General features: G+C 57.4%; 2 protein-coding genes across 17 annotated transcripts in view; one reads left to right on the forward strand and one right to left on the reverse strand.

The window, feature by feature from the left end:
- PACS2 (phosphofurin acidic cluster sorting protein 2) overlaps window positions 1–653 on the reverse strand; it is a 76,331-nt gene extending 75,678 nt beyond the window's left edge. For all 16 annotated transcript variants that reach the window (XR_010366009.1, XR_010366008.1, XM_064427482.1 and 13 more), the window contains exon 1: window positions 454–653. Coding sequence is in view for 14 of the 16 variants with exons in the window: in XM_064427482.1 (XP_064283552.1) it covers window positions 454–581 (128 nt within the window). In the remaining 2 variants the exon portion in view is untranslated. The remainder of the gene's footprint in view (window positions 1–453) is intronic.
- A 210-nt stretch (window positions 654–863) lies between these two features.
- Window positions 864–7,383, forward strand: SEC22B (SEC22 homolog B, vesicle trafficking protein). The gene is made up of 5 exons (XM_064427484.1): window positions 864–1,024; window positions 1,269–1,378; window positions 5,615–5,775; window positions 6,093–6,239; window positions 6,560–7,383. Exons 1-5 carry the CDS (start codon window positions 950–952, stop codon window positions 6,712–6,714), a joined length of 648 nt encoding a protein of 215 aa, XP_064283554.1. The 5' UTR covers window positions 864–949; the 3' UTR covers window positions 6,715–7,383.
- The last annotated feature ends 8,845 nt before the right edge of the window (window positions 7,384–16,228 follow it).

Consider the following 16,228-nt stretch of genomic DNA (forward strand, 5'->3'; position numbering starts at 1 on the left):
GCCTGGATGCGGGCTCACAGCAGCGGCGGCAGGGACCACGGAGGTTTGCCCACAGCAGGGGCCGGGGAACAGGGGGAGACGGGCAGAGGGCGAACACCATCCCCGGGGAAAGGGATGCGCACCCCAAGCCCTCCCTGCGGGGCACTGCCCGGGCCAAGCGCCGCTGCCGGGGGATGGCGGGGCCGGGGCAGCGCCGGGCCCGCCGGGGCTGGGGCGCCGCGAAGGTGACCCCGCTCACGCCTGAGGGGCGGCGGCCCCCCGCGCTCCCGCACCGCCACCCACCCCGAGAGCCGCGGCAGGAGCCGTGCCCGCCACTGCGGCAGCCGCGAGGGGCGGGAAGGGGCCCCGCCACGGCGGGGCGGATCGCACCGGTGACGGGAACGGGGGGCGAGGAAGCAGCCGCGAAGCCGGGGAGGAAAGGGGGTGCGGTCCGCGCCCTCGCCCGCCCGTTACCTGGGCACGCAGCTGGGGCTGGAGCCGTCGATCTCCCAGGTGGCGAAGAGGTTCATAGGCACGGGCCGCCCCAGGGCCCCGGCGCCGCCGGGGAAGCTGAGGCGGCTCCGCTCGGCCGCCGCCGCCATGGCTGTGCCCGCCGCCCTGGCGCGCGCCCCCCGCGCCGGGCCGCCGCCGCCCCGCCCCGCCCGCGGGGGGCGCGTCACGGGGCGGGGCCGGGGGCGGGGCCGGAGCGGTGGGCGGGGCTTGTTTGGCGCGGCTTGAACGGGGCGGGGCCGCTGAGGGGGCGTGGTCATACAGAGCCTGGTGGGCGTGGCCGTGCGAGGGGCTGCGTCCGCTCCATGGGCGGGGCCTCGGGGGCGTGGCCTCGCGTTGGCGCAGGCGCGCGGGGCGGCCGCGCTGCCCAGGGGCGGGCGGAAGTGGCGGCGCCGCGCACCGGAAGCGGCGGCGGCAGTTTCCGGGCGGCTCCGTGGCAGGGCGGGCGGCGGGCGCGACCATGGTGCTGCTGACGATGATCGCCCGCGTGGCGGACGGGCTCCCCCTCGCCGCCTCCATGCAAGAAGACGAGCAGGTGCGGCCGGCGGGGCGCGGGCGGGGCGGGGCCGGTGTGTCCGTGAGGAGCGGGCGGGGGGCGATCTGCCGGGAGCCGCGCAGTCCCTGCTCGCAGCAGGGCGGCTCTGGCAGCGGGGCTGCCTCCCGGCGGCGGCGGGTGGGACGGGCAGAGCCCGGCGGTGTGTCGGTACCGGCCCCGCAGCCCCGGGGCCCGGCGGTGTGTCGGTACCGGCCCCGCAGCTCCTCTCTCCGTGCCTCCTCAGTCAGGCCGCGACCTGCAGCAGTACCAGAGCCAGGCGAAGCAGCTCTTCCGCAAGCTGAACGAGCAGTCCCCGACCAGGTGCACGCTGGAGGCGGGAGCCATGGCTTTCCAGTGAGTACCGGCGGGGCTGCGGGGCCGAGGGTTTGTTGGAAGCGGGGCTGCCCCTCGCCCTGCTGCAGAGGGAGGGGTGTGTGTGCTGTCAGTGCTTGGCACAGCTGTCTGGTGCTGGTTTTCGTGCGGGTTGTGGCTGTGCCTTTGCTGCAGGCAGGGCAGGTTCTGCTCCCTCGCTGCCTTTCTGTTTGTTTGCGCTCTGTTGTGCTTTCACGGCACCTTCTGGGCAGCCTGTCTTGCCTTTAAAGAGGTCTGTCCTTGTACAGCCGGGTGGCAGTGCCACTGTGAGCTCCTGCTGCCCAGGCCTGTCCTCTCTGTGCCCTGGGAGAGCTCAGCTGTTCGTGCATTACAAGCACACTGAGCAGCTCTGAATGTTTCTGTTATTGTTGTCCTAATGCCTGACAGAGTTCTTTCTCTCATCCAGTAAATTCAGCCTTATTGTTGCTGGATCTGTTGGGTGTGTTTCATTAATTTCCTTAACTCTTTGGGAGCTCTCAAAAGCACTTTTGGCATTCTGCAGTAGTACTGCTGCAAGGGAGCATGGCTGTGAAATAAGGAAATGTTACAGGGGTCAGACATCCTTGCTCCTTAGAGGCAGGGCAGGGGGAGAGGTGGGTGAACAGAGGGGGAGCTGGCAGTCCCTGGAGAGCAGGAAGGCTTGTGTGTGAGGAGGGAAATGCCTCTTCCTGTGCCATGCCATCACCTGGCAGAATCATGCCTGAGCCAGGATCCTGGCAGGAGTCAGAAGTGTGCTGTGTCAGGGACGCCTGCTGGAAGCCTCAGAGCTCAGGGGCCAGGTGAGCTGTGCAGGCAGAGCTGTGCAGCTGTGCCAGGAGCCACGGTGCCACCCCAGCAGGGTCCCTTCAGTGCCAGGTGACTCCCAGTGCCTGGCTGTGCTTGTGGCTGCCACAGGGGGAGGTGGCCTTTGCATGCAGGGCAAGGCTGGCTTTGGGCCTCTGCTCTAGCAACAGGAGCAAAATCTCCCACCCCAGCCCTTTCTTCAGAGATTCAGAGGCATGAAGAGATGGCAACAGGAGTTTTTTGGATGGGCAATCTCTGGCAAAAGCAGTGAGGTTTTGGGGGGTGCTTCTCTTGTCTTATGTCTACTAACTGCAACAAGATTTATTAAAAAATCTTTTCTCTGGTCTTCTGGTTGCCTTTGATAGGGAGTTACAGTGTCAGAGGCTGGCCCTGATTGGCCTGGCCATCCTTATCTCCTCTTGGATTTTGGGTGTTGTTGCTGCAGTTAAGTGCTAAGTGCTGCTCTTCCTCTTGCTTTTCCTCCGAGTTAAATCTTCACAGACTTTAAAAACTGCCTCGTTTCTGAGTGTCTCCTTGGCACAGCATGGGTGTAGCTCTGCCTGGCAGTGAAGCTTGGGAAAGAGCCTGTGCAGATGCCAGTAAATCCCTTCTTGAGTTACCTCTGTGATGCAAGCAGAGAGATGTCAGGGAAGGTGGCAACACTTGCCCAGGCAATCAAAGCCTCTTGGTGGTGGCTGCAATGACAGCAGTGGTGCCGAGGAGGGAGGGCTTGGGCAGGCCTGTTTGGCCAGCTGTCTCAAAGGAGCAGCCAGGTTACCTGCCTGGGACAGGAGTGTTCCTCCTCCTGGGCTGAGTTAGTCCCTGGATAGGTTTTGCTGGCCACTGACAGCTGCTGCTGCAGAGCACTTGCTTCTGCCTCCTTTGAGGTGGGGCATTTCAGCAGGACCTGTGTGAAAAGAGCAATTTCAGGTCAGAAACTTTCCTCTGCAGGAAGGGGAGGTGACAGGGGAATTTGAGATTTAGTCTAAAATAACGCTGACCCATGGCCATGCTGCTCACCAATCTTTGTGCCAGATCAGAGCTCTGACTGCTGAGGGCAGCACAAAGCAGGACAGAGCATTCTGGGGGGAGTCAGCAGCATGGCCAAGGGTATTGCTGGACTTGCTGAGGTGCTGTTGAACATCTTCAGCTTCATCAGTTCAAGGCAGAGCCAAGCCTTCCTGAAACCTGCAGTTTAAATTGTGAGCCCTTGGGTGATTTCTGTCAGATGCTGTGCCAAGGTTCCAGCTGCAGGAGCTGTGTCACCCTTGCAGCAGCAGCAGCACTGGGCTGTGCAGGTACAGGAATGCTGACAGCTCTGCTGTGCTGTCAGTGAGCAGGTGACCTTTGCCTGATGAATGGCTGAAGTGACTCCTACCTGTCATTTAAAAGCAACCCTTGGCCTTTGCCACTGTTAGCAGGATAAGGCTTTTCTCTCAAAATGTCCAACATGATTACAGGAGACCTGCTGGCTGCACTCTGTGCAGAGTTAACAGTGGCAAGTGGCCACATCTGTCCCTTGTGTGAGGATGTGCAGGCAGGTGCTGTGCTGAAGCCTGGAGGTGCACACAAAGTCTGAAACTGAGAGGCCCAGCTGTGCAGGAACTCTGGTCTGAAGTTGACAAAATTGCCTGAATCTGGGGCAGAGTGAGGTGAGCTCGATCCCTGTGGTGCTGACAGACCAACTTTAAATCCAACACACTGAATATCACACCAGGGAGAAGCAAGTGGGAAATGCAGCTGAAGAGCTCCAGCAGGACCAGCTGGCCCAGCAGAGACAAACAGAGCTGTGCTGATGGGACACGTTCCTCAGAGTGCTCTCACCTGGAGAGTGCTGCTCCAGCAGTGCTGTCAGAATTCCCTTCTGACACTGGTTCTCATTTCAATAGATTTGCTCAAGTCTTACTCGTCATGGCAGTGGCTAAACCAAGCTCTGGGTGCTGATCTTTAGCAACCCCTATGTGGCAAGCAGGTCTCCAGGGGTAAGGGAAGTGATGCAGTCCAAGCTGAGGAGCATAAAAAGGACCAAAGGCCACTGGCACGTGGGGCGTGCTGTGGAATGGATGATGGCAGCTGGAGTTTCTTCTTCTGGTTGGGGTAAATCTGTTGTTGTTTGAAGGCTGCCAGGGTTTGCACATGGGCCATATAGAAGCAAGAGAAATGGATACTCCTGAGCTCAGGAGCAAGGTGAGGATGGCGAATTTAAAGGACGTGGCCCTGCTGGGGTATCTGGAAAAACAGTGGGGAGTGGCATGAAGTTGTTCTGTAAGCCTGATGTGTCTATTAACAAAATGTTAAGCTGCTTATTTTACTACAGTGCCCTCAGGACTGGATCATTTCTTTAATACACTGCTAATCTTTATGCTAACCAGACTAATGCTTAATGGCATTATGCAGAAAGTCAAAGGAAGGTAACCTAAAAGTAGCACTCACGCTCCACCCTGAAGAATATAGATAAGCATTCAAAAGTGTTTACAGGGCTGTTTATTGTCTCCACCCCCTCAGTTTTGGTGGGAGTATTGTAGCCTCTATTTTTATACTGGCTAAGAGAGGAGGAAAATTCAGTTGGGAATGTGGAGCAGCAGAGTGACACAGTGAAGCCTAAATAGTGTCAAGGTTGGTGGTGGATGAGAAGAGGACCTGTGTGCTCTCAGCTGAGGGGCAAACCAAGCAGCTTTACACAGCAGCAGGTGTGTCACTGTGTGCTTTGGAGCTCCCCACCTTGCAGCCAGAGAACTGGTGGCACGGTCACACCCACCCACGGCGAGCCCATCAGGTCACCATACCCCCCTAGCAGCAGTGTCCCTCCCCAGCTGGCCCTGGGGTGGTGCATGTGCATGGCAGCACCCCTCCAGCAGGCTGGTGGTGGTGAGGAAGGGGATGCCCAGCCCTGTGAAATGGAGAGGGGCAGCTGGCAGGGACTGGGTGCCTTCCCAGCACACTGAGACCAAACTCCTGTGTGTGCCTGCTCATTTCAGTGCCTCAGCCTCCCATTCGTGGGCCTCAGGTACTTGGCTGTTCTGCTAGTTAGAGACATGTTGGCCACCTTCCCCTCTACTCTGCTGGCAAACTTTCTTGTGCTCCCCTCCTCCTGGCTGCAGGGTGTTCTCTTTTTTGTACTCCAACAGTACAACTCTTTTGTTGCTGGTATTTTGTTCAGCTAATGGTATTCACAGGCCAGCTTTTGTTCAGCTGAAGTCAAAGCCCAAGGCTGTTGGCATGGGTGTAGGGTCTGAGGCTACAAGAAAATTTATTTTGGCTTAGCAAAAGATAAGCCATTGCTTTGCAGAAAAGTTTACACTTGATCCCGATGCAGAAAACCAGAAGTTCTTGTACCCAGTTCTCATTGCCTCATAGGAATAAAGGTGTGCAGGGTGGTGTTTGACAGGATAGGTTCAAAATTGATTGATTAATGCTCTGTCCCCATTCTTTTAGCTACATCATCGAGAAAGGCGTATGTTACCTGGTCCTGTGTGAAGCTGGATTCCCCAAGAAACTGGCCTTTGCATACCTGGAAGACTTGCACTCAGAGTTTGATGAGCAGCATGGCAAGAAGGTTCCAACAGTCTCCAGACCCTATTCCTTCATTGAATTTGGTGAGATCCCTCTCCCTGTGGCTAGTCAGGAAACTTCTTGCTGGGAGGGAGCAGCAGCCATGGGATTCTCTGCAGCTTGTCCTATGGAATTGACAGCTCAGATTCTTCTTGGCACTGGAGACACAGGTGTTCTGAGCAGGAGAATAGAGAAGTGGTATGGAAATGGTGCATGTCCTTAGATTCAGATTTTCTGCTTTTAATCTCTTGGCCTCACTCCAGTGAATATTTGCATGTAGTCTTCAGCAATGCTCCCACTCCTGCAGCCAGGCAGCTCTGTGACAGGTGACACTGCCCCTGACAGCCCTGTCTCCTTCCAGACACCTACATCCAGAAAACCAAGAAGCTCTACATTGATAGCCGGGCAAGGAGGAACCTGGGCTCCATCAACACAGAGCTGCAAGATGTGCAGAGGATTATGGTGGCCAACATCGAGGAGGTCTTACAGCGAGGAGAGGCCCTGTCAGGTACTGGAATGGCCAGTGTTTGGCACACAGTTCTGTCTCCTCGGGCAGCTGGGTGGGCAGAGCGTCCTGAGGGGAAGGCTTGACCCTCCTGAGAAAAGCAGTGGTGTTTCAGCTGGATCAGCTGTACTCTGGAGCAGCTGGCAGGTGCTGGTGCTGCTGAGGGAGAGCCCAGCCCCTCTCCAGGTCGGGTGGCTCTCACCCCAGCAGGACAAGCCCCGGAGCGCTGCAGGGGGCACAGGCCAAGAGAAACTTGTACACTTAATGTAACATTTGGGGAATGTGCAGTTAATCCTAACTCCTCTCCCCTTTCCCTTGAACAGCTCTCGATTCCAAGGCCAACAACTTGTCCAGCTTGTCCAAGAAGTACCGCCAGGACGCCAAGTACCTGAACATGCGCTCCACGTACGCCAAGCTGGCGGCCGTAGCCGTGTTCTTCATCATGCTGATTGTCTATGTGAGGTTCTGGTGGCTGTGAGCTGGCCCAGCCGTGGAAGAGGGAAAGCCAGTAGCCTGGCAGGTGGATGTGTGCAGGACACTGCTCATGGGGGATGTGCATTAGAATCCACACAGGACCATCACCTTGGCAGGAGTGTCCTGGGGTTGTTAGGTGACACCTGGCTACTGCATCCCCTAGTGGAGCCTAACAATAGGTGTGAAGGCTTGTTGACTGCAGGCTTTTCCTCTGAGGCAGTTTGCACTGGGATACTGCAGAGTTTGGCCTCCCAAGGTTCTTTTCCCTCCTGGGGCACTCTGGGAACAGTCAATCAGTGCTGTTTAGCATAATCATATTGTACATCCTCCTGTTGAGTAGCTCTAGTGGGAACTGGACTCTAATGAACATTCCTTGTGTTGGTAATGTTTGCTTTTTTAGAATCTGGGTCTGCAGTTCTTTTTCTTTCTTTCTTTTTCAAGACTCCCCTGTTTGCAGGCAAGTATTTCACTGTACATAAACCAGCTTTCACCTCTGTCTGAATACCTGTTGAGTGTTTTGTGTCTGACGTCCTGGCTTGTTACACTTTAAATTGCTTTAGGAAGAAATGGATGTTAAACTATGCCTTAAAACACATTCTGTCCAGTACTAGGAGGGGCAGTGGAAGGCTTCTGTATTAACTGGTTCCTGCAAAATTAAACTCCAGGTTTCTAAGTGTCCGCTCTCCCTCTCCTGACAGCTGTGTGTGACAGTATGTTTCCACATGAACAGGGTGTGTAATTCAATGCTGTTGGAACGGGCACAGTGCAAACTATGTCAGCACTCTCTATTTTTCCCTTCTAGCTGCAGATTCACTACATTATTTCCTTCCTTTTTGTAACTGTGCTTTCCTTCCAAAATGTGTCAAAACTGCCAGCATTTCATCTCTGGGATCCTTGTTTTCTTTCTCCCTCTTTCCTCACTCAAAACAACCAAAAAACCAAAACTCTGAATGTTGTTGTGAAAAAAAGGCAGTGTTTCTGTAAAGAACACTTTACATGAAGGATTAGGATAACTTCAAAACAGTGGAATCCTTTAGAAACACCACCTCTTTTACCTGTGATCACCTTCTCCCTACCTCACTTGGGAAGTCGAAACTGTAGGTGAAGAAAAACTCATTATGGGGCAATAGTATAGAGCTTCTTTTCTTATGGGCCAATCTCTATATCACCAGTGTAATATGATTTTTTTAATAATTTTTTTTTGGTCCACCTGTGCTGAGAATAACATTTTTTGCAGATTTTGGTTTTATTAAAAAAAAAAAGAGAAAAAAGAAACCCCACAGCTCAGGCAGTCTGCTGCATTCAAATGTCTGCCACTCGGTAGAGGAAGCAGGTGGTGTCACAGAGGGAAGTGTCAGGACTTCCCAGCACCTTTTACAAGCACAAAACCTTGTGTAGTTCTGGATGTATAAACTGTGACCTGGAAGTGTTTCCTGCCATAGGATAGGAAACACAGCTGTTGTCCTGTCTGGGAATGCTGCCCAGCTTGGCACCTTGTTGGACTGGCAGAATGCAGTCAAGCACTTGTCCACCAATGAACCCAGCAACTCTGAGCTGCCATACAGACTAAAGTAATCTGGTTTCTGCATGATGCCTCTAAGTGTTACTTTGTAGGTTGCTTTATTATAATTATTATAATGATTTTAAGTCCTTTTAAGTGGTGTCCCTACCAGGTGAATGTCCCAGTGCTGTAGGTCTGTGTAACATAGGTGCTGGAAGGTCTCACCGTTCAGACACCGGCCGTCCGTGGATTGTTGTGATTGAGGGGGTGATGTTTCTGCAGCACGGGGCAGCTCAGGGGGCACCTGCCCTCTGCAGCCCCGGTGTCAGCAGTGAAATAAATGCTTCTGAAAAATCCCCTCTGCGGCGTGGAGTGTCCTGTGTCTCATTCCTGTGACCTTGGGGGATGCTTTCCTTCCTTCCAGGGACACAGGAGGGTGAAGACCCCACAGATGGAACCACCTGGGTTAAGGGCTTCCTTTTGGAGGTGAAACTAGTTGAAAGATGTTATCTTGACCACTTTCTGCTGGAGAAGGTGTACTTTGGTTATAGCAGGGGTGTCTCCCTGCTGGCACATCCCTGCCTGTTGGCAGGAAACCTCGGCACGGGCAGAATTTTATGGGGACAGTTTTGTGGCCACGCTGTTCATAGGGGCAGCATGAGAAGCAGCACAAACTGGGACTGAGTGGGGTGTGTAGCCCCCGGGAGCTGTGCCAGTGTGAGCAGGGCACGGAACCGAGTGCCATTTGCCTGGAGGGATGGCAGGAGTCCTGGTCTCCCGCAGGCCAGCCTGGGCCTCCAGGGAACACCTCACGAGCAATTTCCTCGCTGCGTTTAAAACACGGAGCCCCCATTCGGCCCTCGAACAGGGGCGGGGTGGACAGGGTTTTGCTTTGCTGGGGTGTCTCCTGCGCTGCGTGGTGTGAGCTCAACTCCAGTCTGGCTGCTCGGGCAGAAGGAAGGAGGAGCCGCTGCCCTTTTCTCCGTGTGTTTCGTGACGGCTGCTCTCGGCTGGCAGCGTCCCGTTGCAGCAGGGGCTGCCGGCTGTGCGGTGGCCGGTCCCTGCCGGGGATGCACTGGCCGGTCCCTGCCGGGGATGCACTGGCCGGTCCCTGCCGGGGGCAGTGGCCGGTCCCTGCCGGGGATGCGGTGGCCGGTCCCTGCCGGGGATGCGGTGGCCGGTCCCTGCCGGCTCGGGGGTCGCTGGCAGCGGCCGGAGCCGGCCCGAGGCTCTGCCTGCAGGTGGCAGTGCCTGCGCGGGGCTGGGGCGCGGTGCGGGGCTGCGGACACGGAGGGAGCTCCTCCTCAGGGCACCCCCAGCTCATTGCGATGCCCTGGCCACCCCAAAGAGCCGCAGCCTCCCCGTGAAGCCGGGGATGTTCCTGCCGGGGCTCCCGGACCAGGCGGTGCTGCCCGGCCTCATCCCACCGTGCCGCCGGGCCGCTGCGGCTGGGAGGGAGGGAGACGCTTCCCGCAGGGCGTGTGTCTGTCACCTGCTACCCACCACCTTTTCCATTTCCATTCCTGTTTCTGAGCTCCCCCTGTGCTTCCAGAGGCTCTGAGCAGCCTTTGTCCGCTGGGCAATCCCCCAGTTGCTGCACTTGCCCCCCTCAGCCTGGCAGACACGAGGGGTTTTGTCCCGAGTGGGGCACAAGCGGAGCAGAGGGGAAGTGGGACCTGGGAGCAGAGCAAACTCCTGGCGGCTCTGTAGCACCTGAGCCCCTGCTTGGGTGGGTTTAAAGAGCAGAGCTGAGCTGAGCTCTCCCTTCTCCCTCAGCGTGCCCATTGCCACTGGGGAAATATTGGCACAGGGTACAGACATAGTGTAAAGAAAAGATGCTCGTGCAGGGTGTCCTGGGAGCTGCTCTGCTCATCATGTGAGCACGGAGGTCAAAAGCTGTCAGCTTTGGCTGCTGACACCCCTCAGCTCAGGTCAGGGCACCCCTGGGTGTCTTTGTGCAGTTGGGGACAGTGTCTGCTGCAGAGAGCAGGGGCTGTGTACCAGGGGCATGGCTGTGCACCCCCCTGCCCACTGGGGGGTTTACACCACTGGGCACGCCGGGTTTGGGTGACGGAGGTTTCCTCCCTGGTGAGAGCAGACAGGCAGAGCTGGTTCCCAGATGAAAAAAAAAAAATGGGTAGGGCATGAGTAGAGAGGAAGAGTGCAGCAGGATGGCAAAAGCTGGCTGGGTGCTCCAGCCACCGTGTCAAATATAAACCAGGTCTCACCTGGCACAGGCTATGGCTGCTCTCTGCACTGGCACCACTCTGGGAGCACGAGGGTTTTGGGTTCTGTGTTGACTTGGGCACCAGTTCCTTCTGCTTTGAAGCAGCTCCTCGCACTTGTAAACCCCACTTTTTAGTAGGTTTTGAGAAAGATCCAGTTTCAGCACCTTTTCCTCTGGGACCCCAAGGCAGTTTGGCCACAGATGGTTTCTGGAAGGTGTGGGTGAATGCCCCAGTGGTGTGGAAGGTTGAATGCCCATAGCATTCAACACCAGAGAAGTGCTTGAACAGCAGTGGCCAGGGTGGCAGGGCTTGAAGTTCAGCCTTTGAACACCGTGATCCTTGTTCTCCTTCCCTGTGTGGCCAATGTGAGCTGCCACAGCTCTGGAGGGCTCTGAATTCCAGCAGAGCCAGGGAGGGATGTCCCACAGAGCCAGGCTGAGGGGCTTGGGGGGTTCCCTCTGCCCCTCATGCTTTGCTGTGTTGTCTGAATGTGACCTTTTGGAAAGGAGGATAAGGATTTTCTGCCACCCAAAAATGAAGGCTTTTCCGGGGGCGGTGCTGGGTTGGCAGCTGGCCAGGGACAGCTGACTGTGGGACCAACCCTCCTCCACTGGCCTGAGTGGGTGCCACATCCTGCCCCAGAGCAGCCCTGAGCTGTGCCATCTTCCCTGTCCCCGGTGATGCAGCTGGGCTGGTCCTGAGCACTCAGCAAGCCCCAGGGCAGGACTGGGGGCACCTGCCTAGCCCTGACCCCCTCGCCACTCTGTCCCTGTTGGTCACCCCAGACCCGAGCTCTTTGAGGGTCTCTGAGCATCCTGCACCGGGGAGAGGTGGGGTTTGATTTCTCCACCGCAGATTCCCTCCTGCATTCCTGCACAGTCTCTGCCCCGTCTGCCCAGATGTGTTCCCGGCTCTGCTTTCGCTGGAGCAGCCATGCCACCCCCCTGCCCAGCCTGTCCCCTTCTCCCCTGCCTTGTGCAGCCTTTGGGTGCCCTGCAGGGCTGCCCCGGGGTTTGCCCGCAGCTCTGAGCCCTGCACAGCGTCCCCCAGCTGCTGCATTCATGGCTGAGCTCACCGCAGGGCACAAAGCAGAAGTTGGGGAGTCCCCGCTCGCCGTGCCCACCCCAGCGGGGCTGTTGGACCCGGCCACGAGGCTTTCTCAGAGCTCATTCATGGCTGCATGCAATCGTGCCACAGAAAATCCCTTGTGGCTGTGCCCCAGCGCTCTGCAGAGAGATGATAAACCTGTTTCCTCTGTCGCTGCTTTTTCTCTGTTTTGTCTTTTCCTCCCCTCTTCACCCCCGCGGCCATGTGGGAGCTCTCTGCCCCCCAGCACCCTCTGCTTCCCTGGCACACTGCCCCTGCTCACTGCAAACGGGATTCCCCAGCCCCACAGCACCCGGAACAAAAGTGCACCCTCCTCGCCGGCCACAGCTGGGGTGCCCCCAGACTGGCAGCAGGGACAGGATTTGCATAGAAGAGCAGAACAAAATGTGCTTGCAGGAGCTACCGTCACCCCAAATCCTTTGCACTGGGACCTGCGTGGGTCCCTGTGGCGCCCGAGCCTGGAGACCCTGCGGTGTGTGTGGCTCCTCAGGACCTTTCCTGGAGTTTCATGTTCCCCCCTTCACAGCCATGAGCCCCTTGCAGCTGCGATGGCATCTTGCCCCAGGCATCCCGAGGCAAGCAGGGACTGGGTGGCCTCTGGCACAGTTTGGCTGCAGAGCAGCGCAGGGCTCCTGCCCAGTGACAGGAGGGACATAGCAGCATGTCTGGGGACTGAGGCCGGGCTCTGGGTGCCACAGGAACAGGAGGAATCACCTGTGCTGCTTTGCTGTGCCCCTACAGGCACGGGGAGCCCAGCTGCCGGGGCTGTGCCCGCACGGCCATGCCACACCATGGCACCAGAGGGGCGGCCTTGCGTGCGCTGGAGAGGAGCAGGAATTGCCTGCTGCCGATCACAGCTACCTAGAGGCTGCTCAAGGGCAAGAGGAGAGTTACAGATTCCCGTTTCTTCAGCTGGTCCTGGATACAGACCCAAAAATGATTGTGGTGAGCAGCTGCCCCTTCCTTGAGCCACTGCCACGCCACTGTGCCAGCCCCATTACAGCGCTGGCTGTGACCCTCAGGGTGACTGCAAATCCCTTTCTTGTTCCACTGCGTGCCAGAGCCAGGGGCATTTCGGGAGCTTAATGGCTGCTCTGTAGGTCAGACCAACTTTGGTAAAAGCTGCGCAACTCCATCTGCAATTTAAATACTCCAGGGGCTGCTGAGAGCAGGCGGCTAAGGCAGAGGGTACACATTCCCCTGGCGATTAGCAGCAGAGGGAACAGGGAGCCCAGAGCATTCCTACAGGGCTTGCTGCAGGAATGCCTTTGCACTTCTCTGTTTCTTTTTAAGACGAGACTGGCTGGCAGGTAAAGTAATCATGGCATAAGCCAAGTCATGTGGATGTTAAGAGTTTGCAGATGAGCCACAGGACAAGCTATTTGTGGCACAGGCACAAGGCTGCCAGCGCTGAGGATTTTGTTGGAAGCCTCTCTCCCTCCTGCTTTTCTTAAACCTCTTGGCTGCTGACACTTGTAACTATGAAACACCCTCAGCTCCCATTTTAATGGGGTTCCAGCTTTCCAGATCACAAAAGAGAAAGCTGGAACATATGACTCAAGCATGTTTGTCCTAAGGACCCCCAGATCAGGGCAGGTTATCTGGGATAAAGGCAACATTTATCTGGGACAACACGTAAAACCAAGGATCCAAGGCAGGCATTGGGGTGTGGGCTGAGCTGAGGTCTGAATGCCTGAACCACTATCAATGTCACTGAAAATTACTGCAAGAAAACACAATTTATTCTGAGCAAGCCAATACAAAGCTGTTGAAATCAGCAGTTCCTCCAAGGTGAGGAACAGAGAAGTGCCATGGTTCTCACTGACCAGGTACAGACACACAAAAGGCACCTCAGAATGTTCAAATTCATTTTGCCTTCCCTGAGAGGAGCAGGGGTCAGCACTGCAGAGCCCCCAGCACATCTGCCTGGCAGAATTCCCTGGCTGGAGAGAGGTGAGGCATTTGGGGTCTGGGGAGCTGCTGCCCCTGGAAGCTTTCTCTCCGAGAAAAGTGCATGGGTCCTCTGTGGAACCAAAATCACGGCAGAGTGAGACTCTGAGTGGAGTCACAGGGAGGGCCTGATCTCTCAGTCTTTGTCAGACAAAGTGCCAGGATTTCCCTAATTGCTGGGGCCGTTTAACAAACTCTGCCGTGATTATGGAGCCTGTTCAGCTCTCCTAATCCCTCAACTGGCATCACTTCCAGTGCACCCAGCCCTGTGCCAGGCACCCTGCCCAACCAGCAGCTGGGGCTTGCTTCCCACACCTGGGTGAGACACTCCGTGGACAAAGAGGGGCAAGGCTTGGTCAGAAACCAGACAGAACTGCAGGAAACCTTGCCAGAGCTCTCCAGTTCCTGTGTCGGCTGCTGGTCTTCTCTGGGTGGGCAACTGGGGCTGAGGTGGTGTGTGGTAGGGCTCCATGAAGATGAAGCAATGCTGAAACACATTTCTAACTCCTCCGTAAAGGATTTATTGCTTAACAACAGGATCATTAGGATAATGGGGAGCGAATTGAGGAACTTTGGTGTGGGGACACAGTGGGGCACCTGTCCCTGTCCCCTTTCTGCTCTGCTCTCTGTGTTCACTGCTGGCACAGGCAGCTCAGCTTGCCAGGGCAGCTCAGAGAAGCTTGGCCCTCATCTTCCTAGCACCAAAATCCGCTTTGTCCATCTAGATTCAGTCACTCCCAGCCTCTATCATGTAGAGGACCCACTGGTGTCTGCTGTGTCCCCTTTTATCTCCCCAACAGAGCTGCCATGGGATGCTCTCTCCCATGAGCAGCTGAGTGCACCATGAGGGCAGGGTCAGAGCAGAGAGAAGTTCAATCAGCAGGTTCCCCAGAGCTGCAGCAGGGAACCAACGCCTTCCCTCTTCCTGGCTGGATTCTCCCACTGAGCCTCAGCTGCCAGCTGGAGCTGCTTGCTCCCAAGAGCTGTGCCAGGGAGGCCGTGGATCCTGTCCCTGCGCTGGGGCTCAGAGGCTTGTGCTCAGGCCAAGTGAAACAAAGTGGAGGATGAGCCACTTCAAGGTCAGGGGTGATAAGTAATGCTCAGTGCTGAGGGAGCTGGAAATGGCAGCTCTTGGTGAAACACCAGAATTCCTCCTGAATTTGCATTCAGGAGAGCATCCCCAAAGCCTTGTTGTTGTAGTCACATTCCCTGCCTGTCCCTCCTCAAACTCCCAGCTTGCCTTTTTCATTATTTTAACTTAAGTGCTGGTCAGTGCCACCCATAATGGGATATGTGGGGGGTTTTGGGGCATGCTGGGGGTCTGGCCTCCACCTCAGCAGGTGAGGAGCTGCAGGGAGGGCAGTGGGCCAGGAGCAATCCCATGGAATGTCCATCATGGCTGTGAGGCACAACTGCCTGCCCACGAGCAGCTGCTGGAGCAGAACAGGGGGCTCTGGCAGCTGTGCAGGATGGAGGGGGACTTGTCAAGGGGTTACAACGGGATACCTGGAAAAATCATAAAGGGGTTAGGGCACTGACTGTCCAGCCCCACGCTTGGGAGGGACCCTGGGATCTGGAGAATTACAGGGGAAAACAGTGAGGTTTATTCATTGCCCCTCTCTCCCCCAGACCCAGTACAATCCTGCCTTCACGGGCCAGGCTGCCGTGTCAGCACTGCACACAAAGGGCTCTCAGTCCTCCGGAGCCTGAGCCAGGGCAGAAGGATTTTTAACGCTTTAAATGATAGCCGAGGACTGGGAGGGATCTTGAGGCTGAATCCAGCTGCTGTCCTCCTGAGACCTCTTCCGTGGGAACACAGGTCTCCTCTGGGGCTTTTGCAGCAGGAGCAGCTGTAGGGGTGAGCCGTGGGGCAGTGAGTTGTCCGTCTGCTCCAGGAGCTCCCCTGCTCACTGGGGTGAGCCTCGGTGCCGAGGCTGGTTTGGATTTCCCATCCCGCTGGCACACTCCAGATCTGCTGCCTGCACCCCACATCTGAGCAAAGGGCAGCGCAGCGTGTCTGGTGGAGAGCCCACTGTCCTCTCCTGTGGGCACCTGCCACCGCCGCCATCCCGCTGGGGCACAACGTGTGCTGCTGCCCTCGCTCTGCGCTCCCCCGCCCTTGCTGCCCTCGCTCCCATCCCCACCGCCCCCATCTGCCGTGACCCCCACGGTGCAGCCCTCAGTCCCCGTGGCCCCCATCGCCTCCATCCCCGGGTCCAGTCCCGCTCCCTCATTTCCCCATCCCCGGGTCCATCCCGGGTCCATCCCCGGGTCCATTCCCAGTCCATCCCGGGTCCATCCCCGGGTCCATTCCCAGTCCATCCCCGGTCCATCCCCGGTCCATCCCGGGTCCATCCCCGGTCCATCCCGGTCCATTCCCGGTCCATCCCGGGTCCATCCCCGGGTCCATGCCGGGTCCATCCCTGGCCCATCCCCGTGTCCATCCCCGGATCCATCCCCTGGGTCCATCCCCGGTCCATCCCCGGTCCATTCCCGGGTCCATCCCGGCCCATCCCCGGGTCCATTCCCGGTCCATCCCGGCCCATCCCCGGGTCCATCCCGGGTCCATCCCCGGGTCCATCCCCGGGTCCATCCCCGGGTCCATTCCCGGTCCATCCCGGCCCCGCTCCCGCCCCGTCCCCGCCCCTCAGTCCTGGCGGCGCGGGCGCCCCCTGGCGGCGGGCGGGGCGGGGCGGGGCGGGGCGCGGCGGAGGAAGCGGGGGCGGCGCGCG

Source organism: Passer domesticus, chromosome 7 (assembly GCF_036417665.1).
Source record: "Passer domesticus isolate bPasDom1 chromosome 7, bPasDom1.hap1, whole genome shotgun sequence".
Taxonomy (NCBI): Eukaryota; Metazoa; Chordata; class Aves; order Passeriformes; family Passeridae; genus Passer; species Passer domesticus.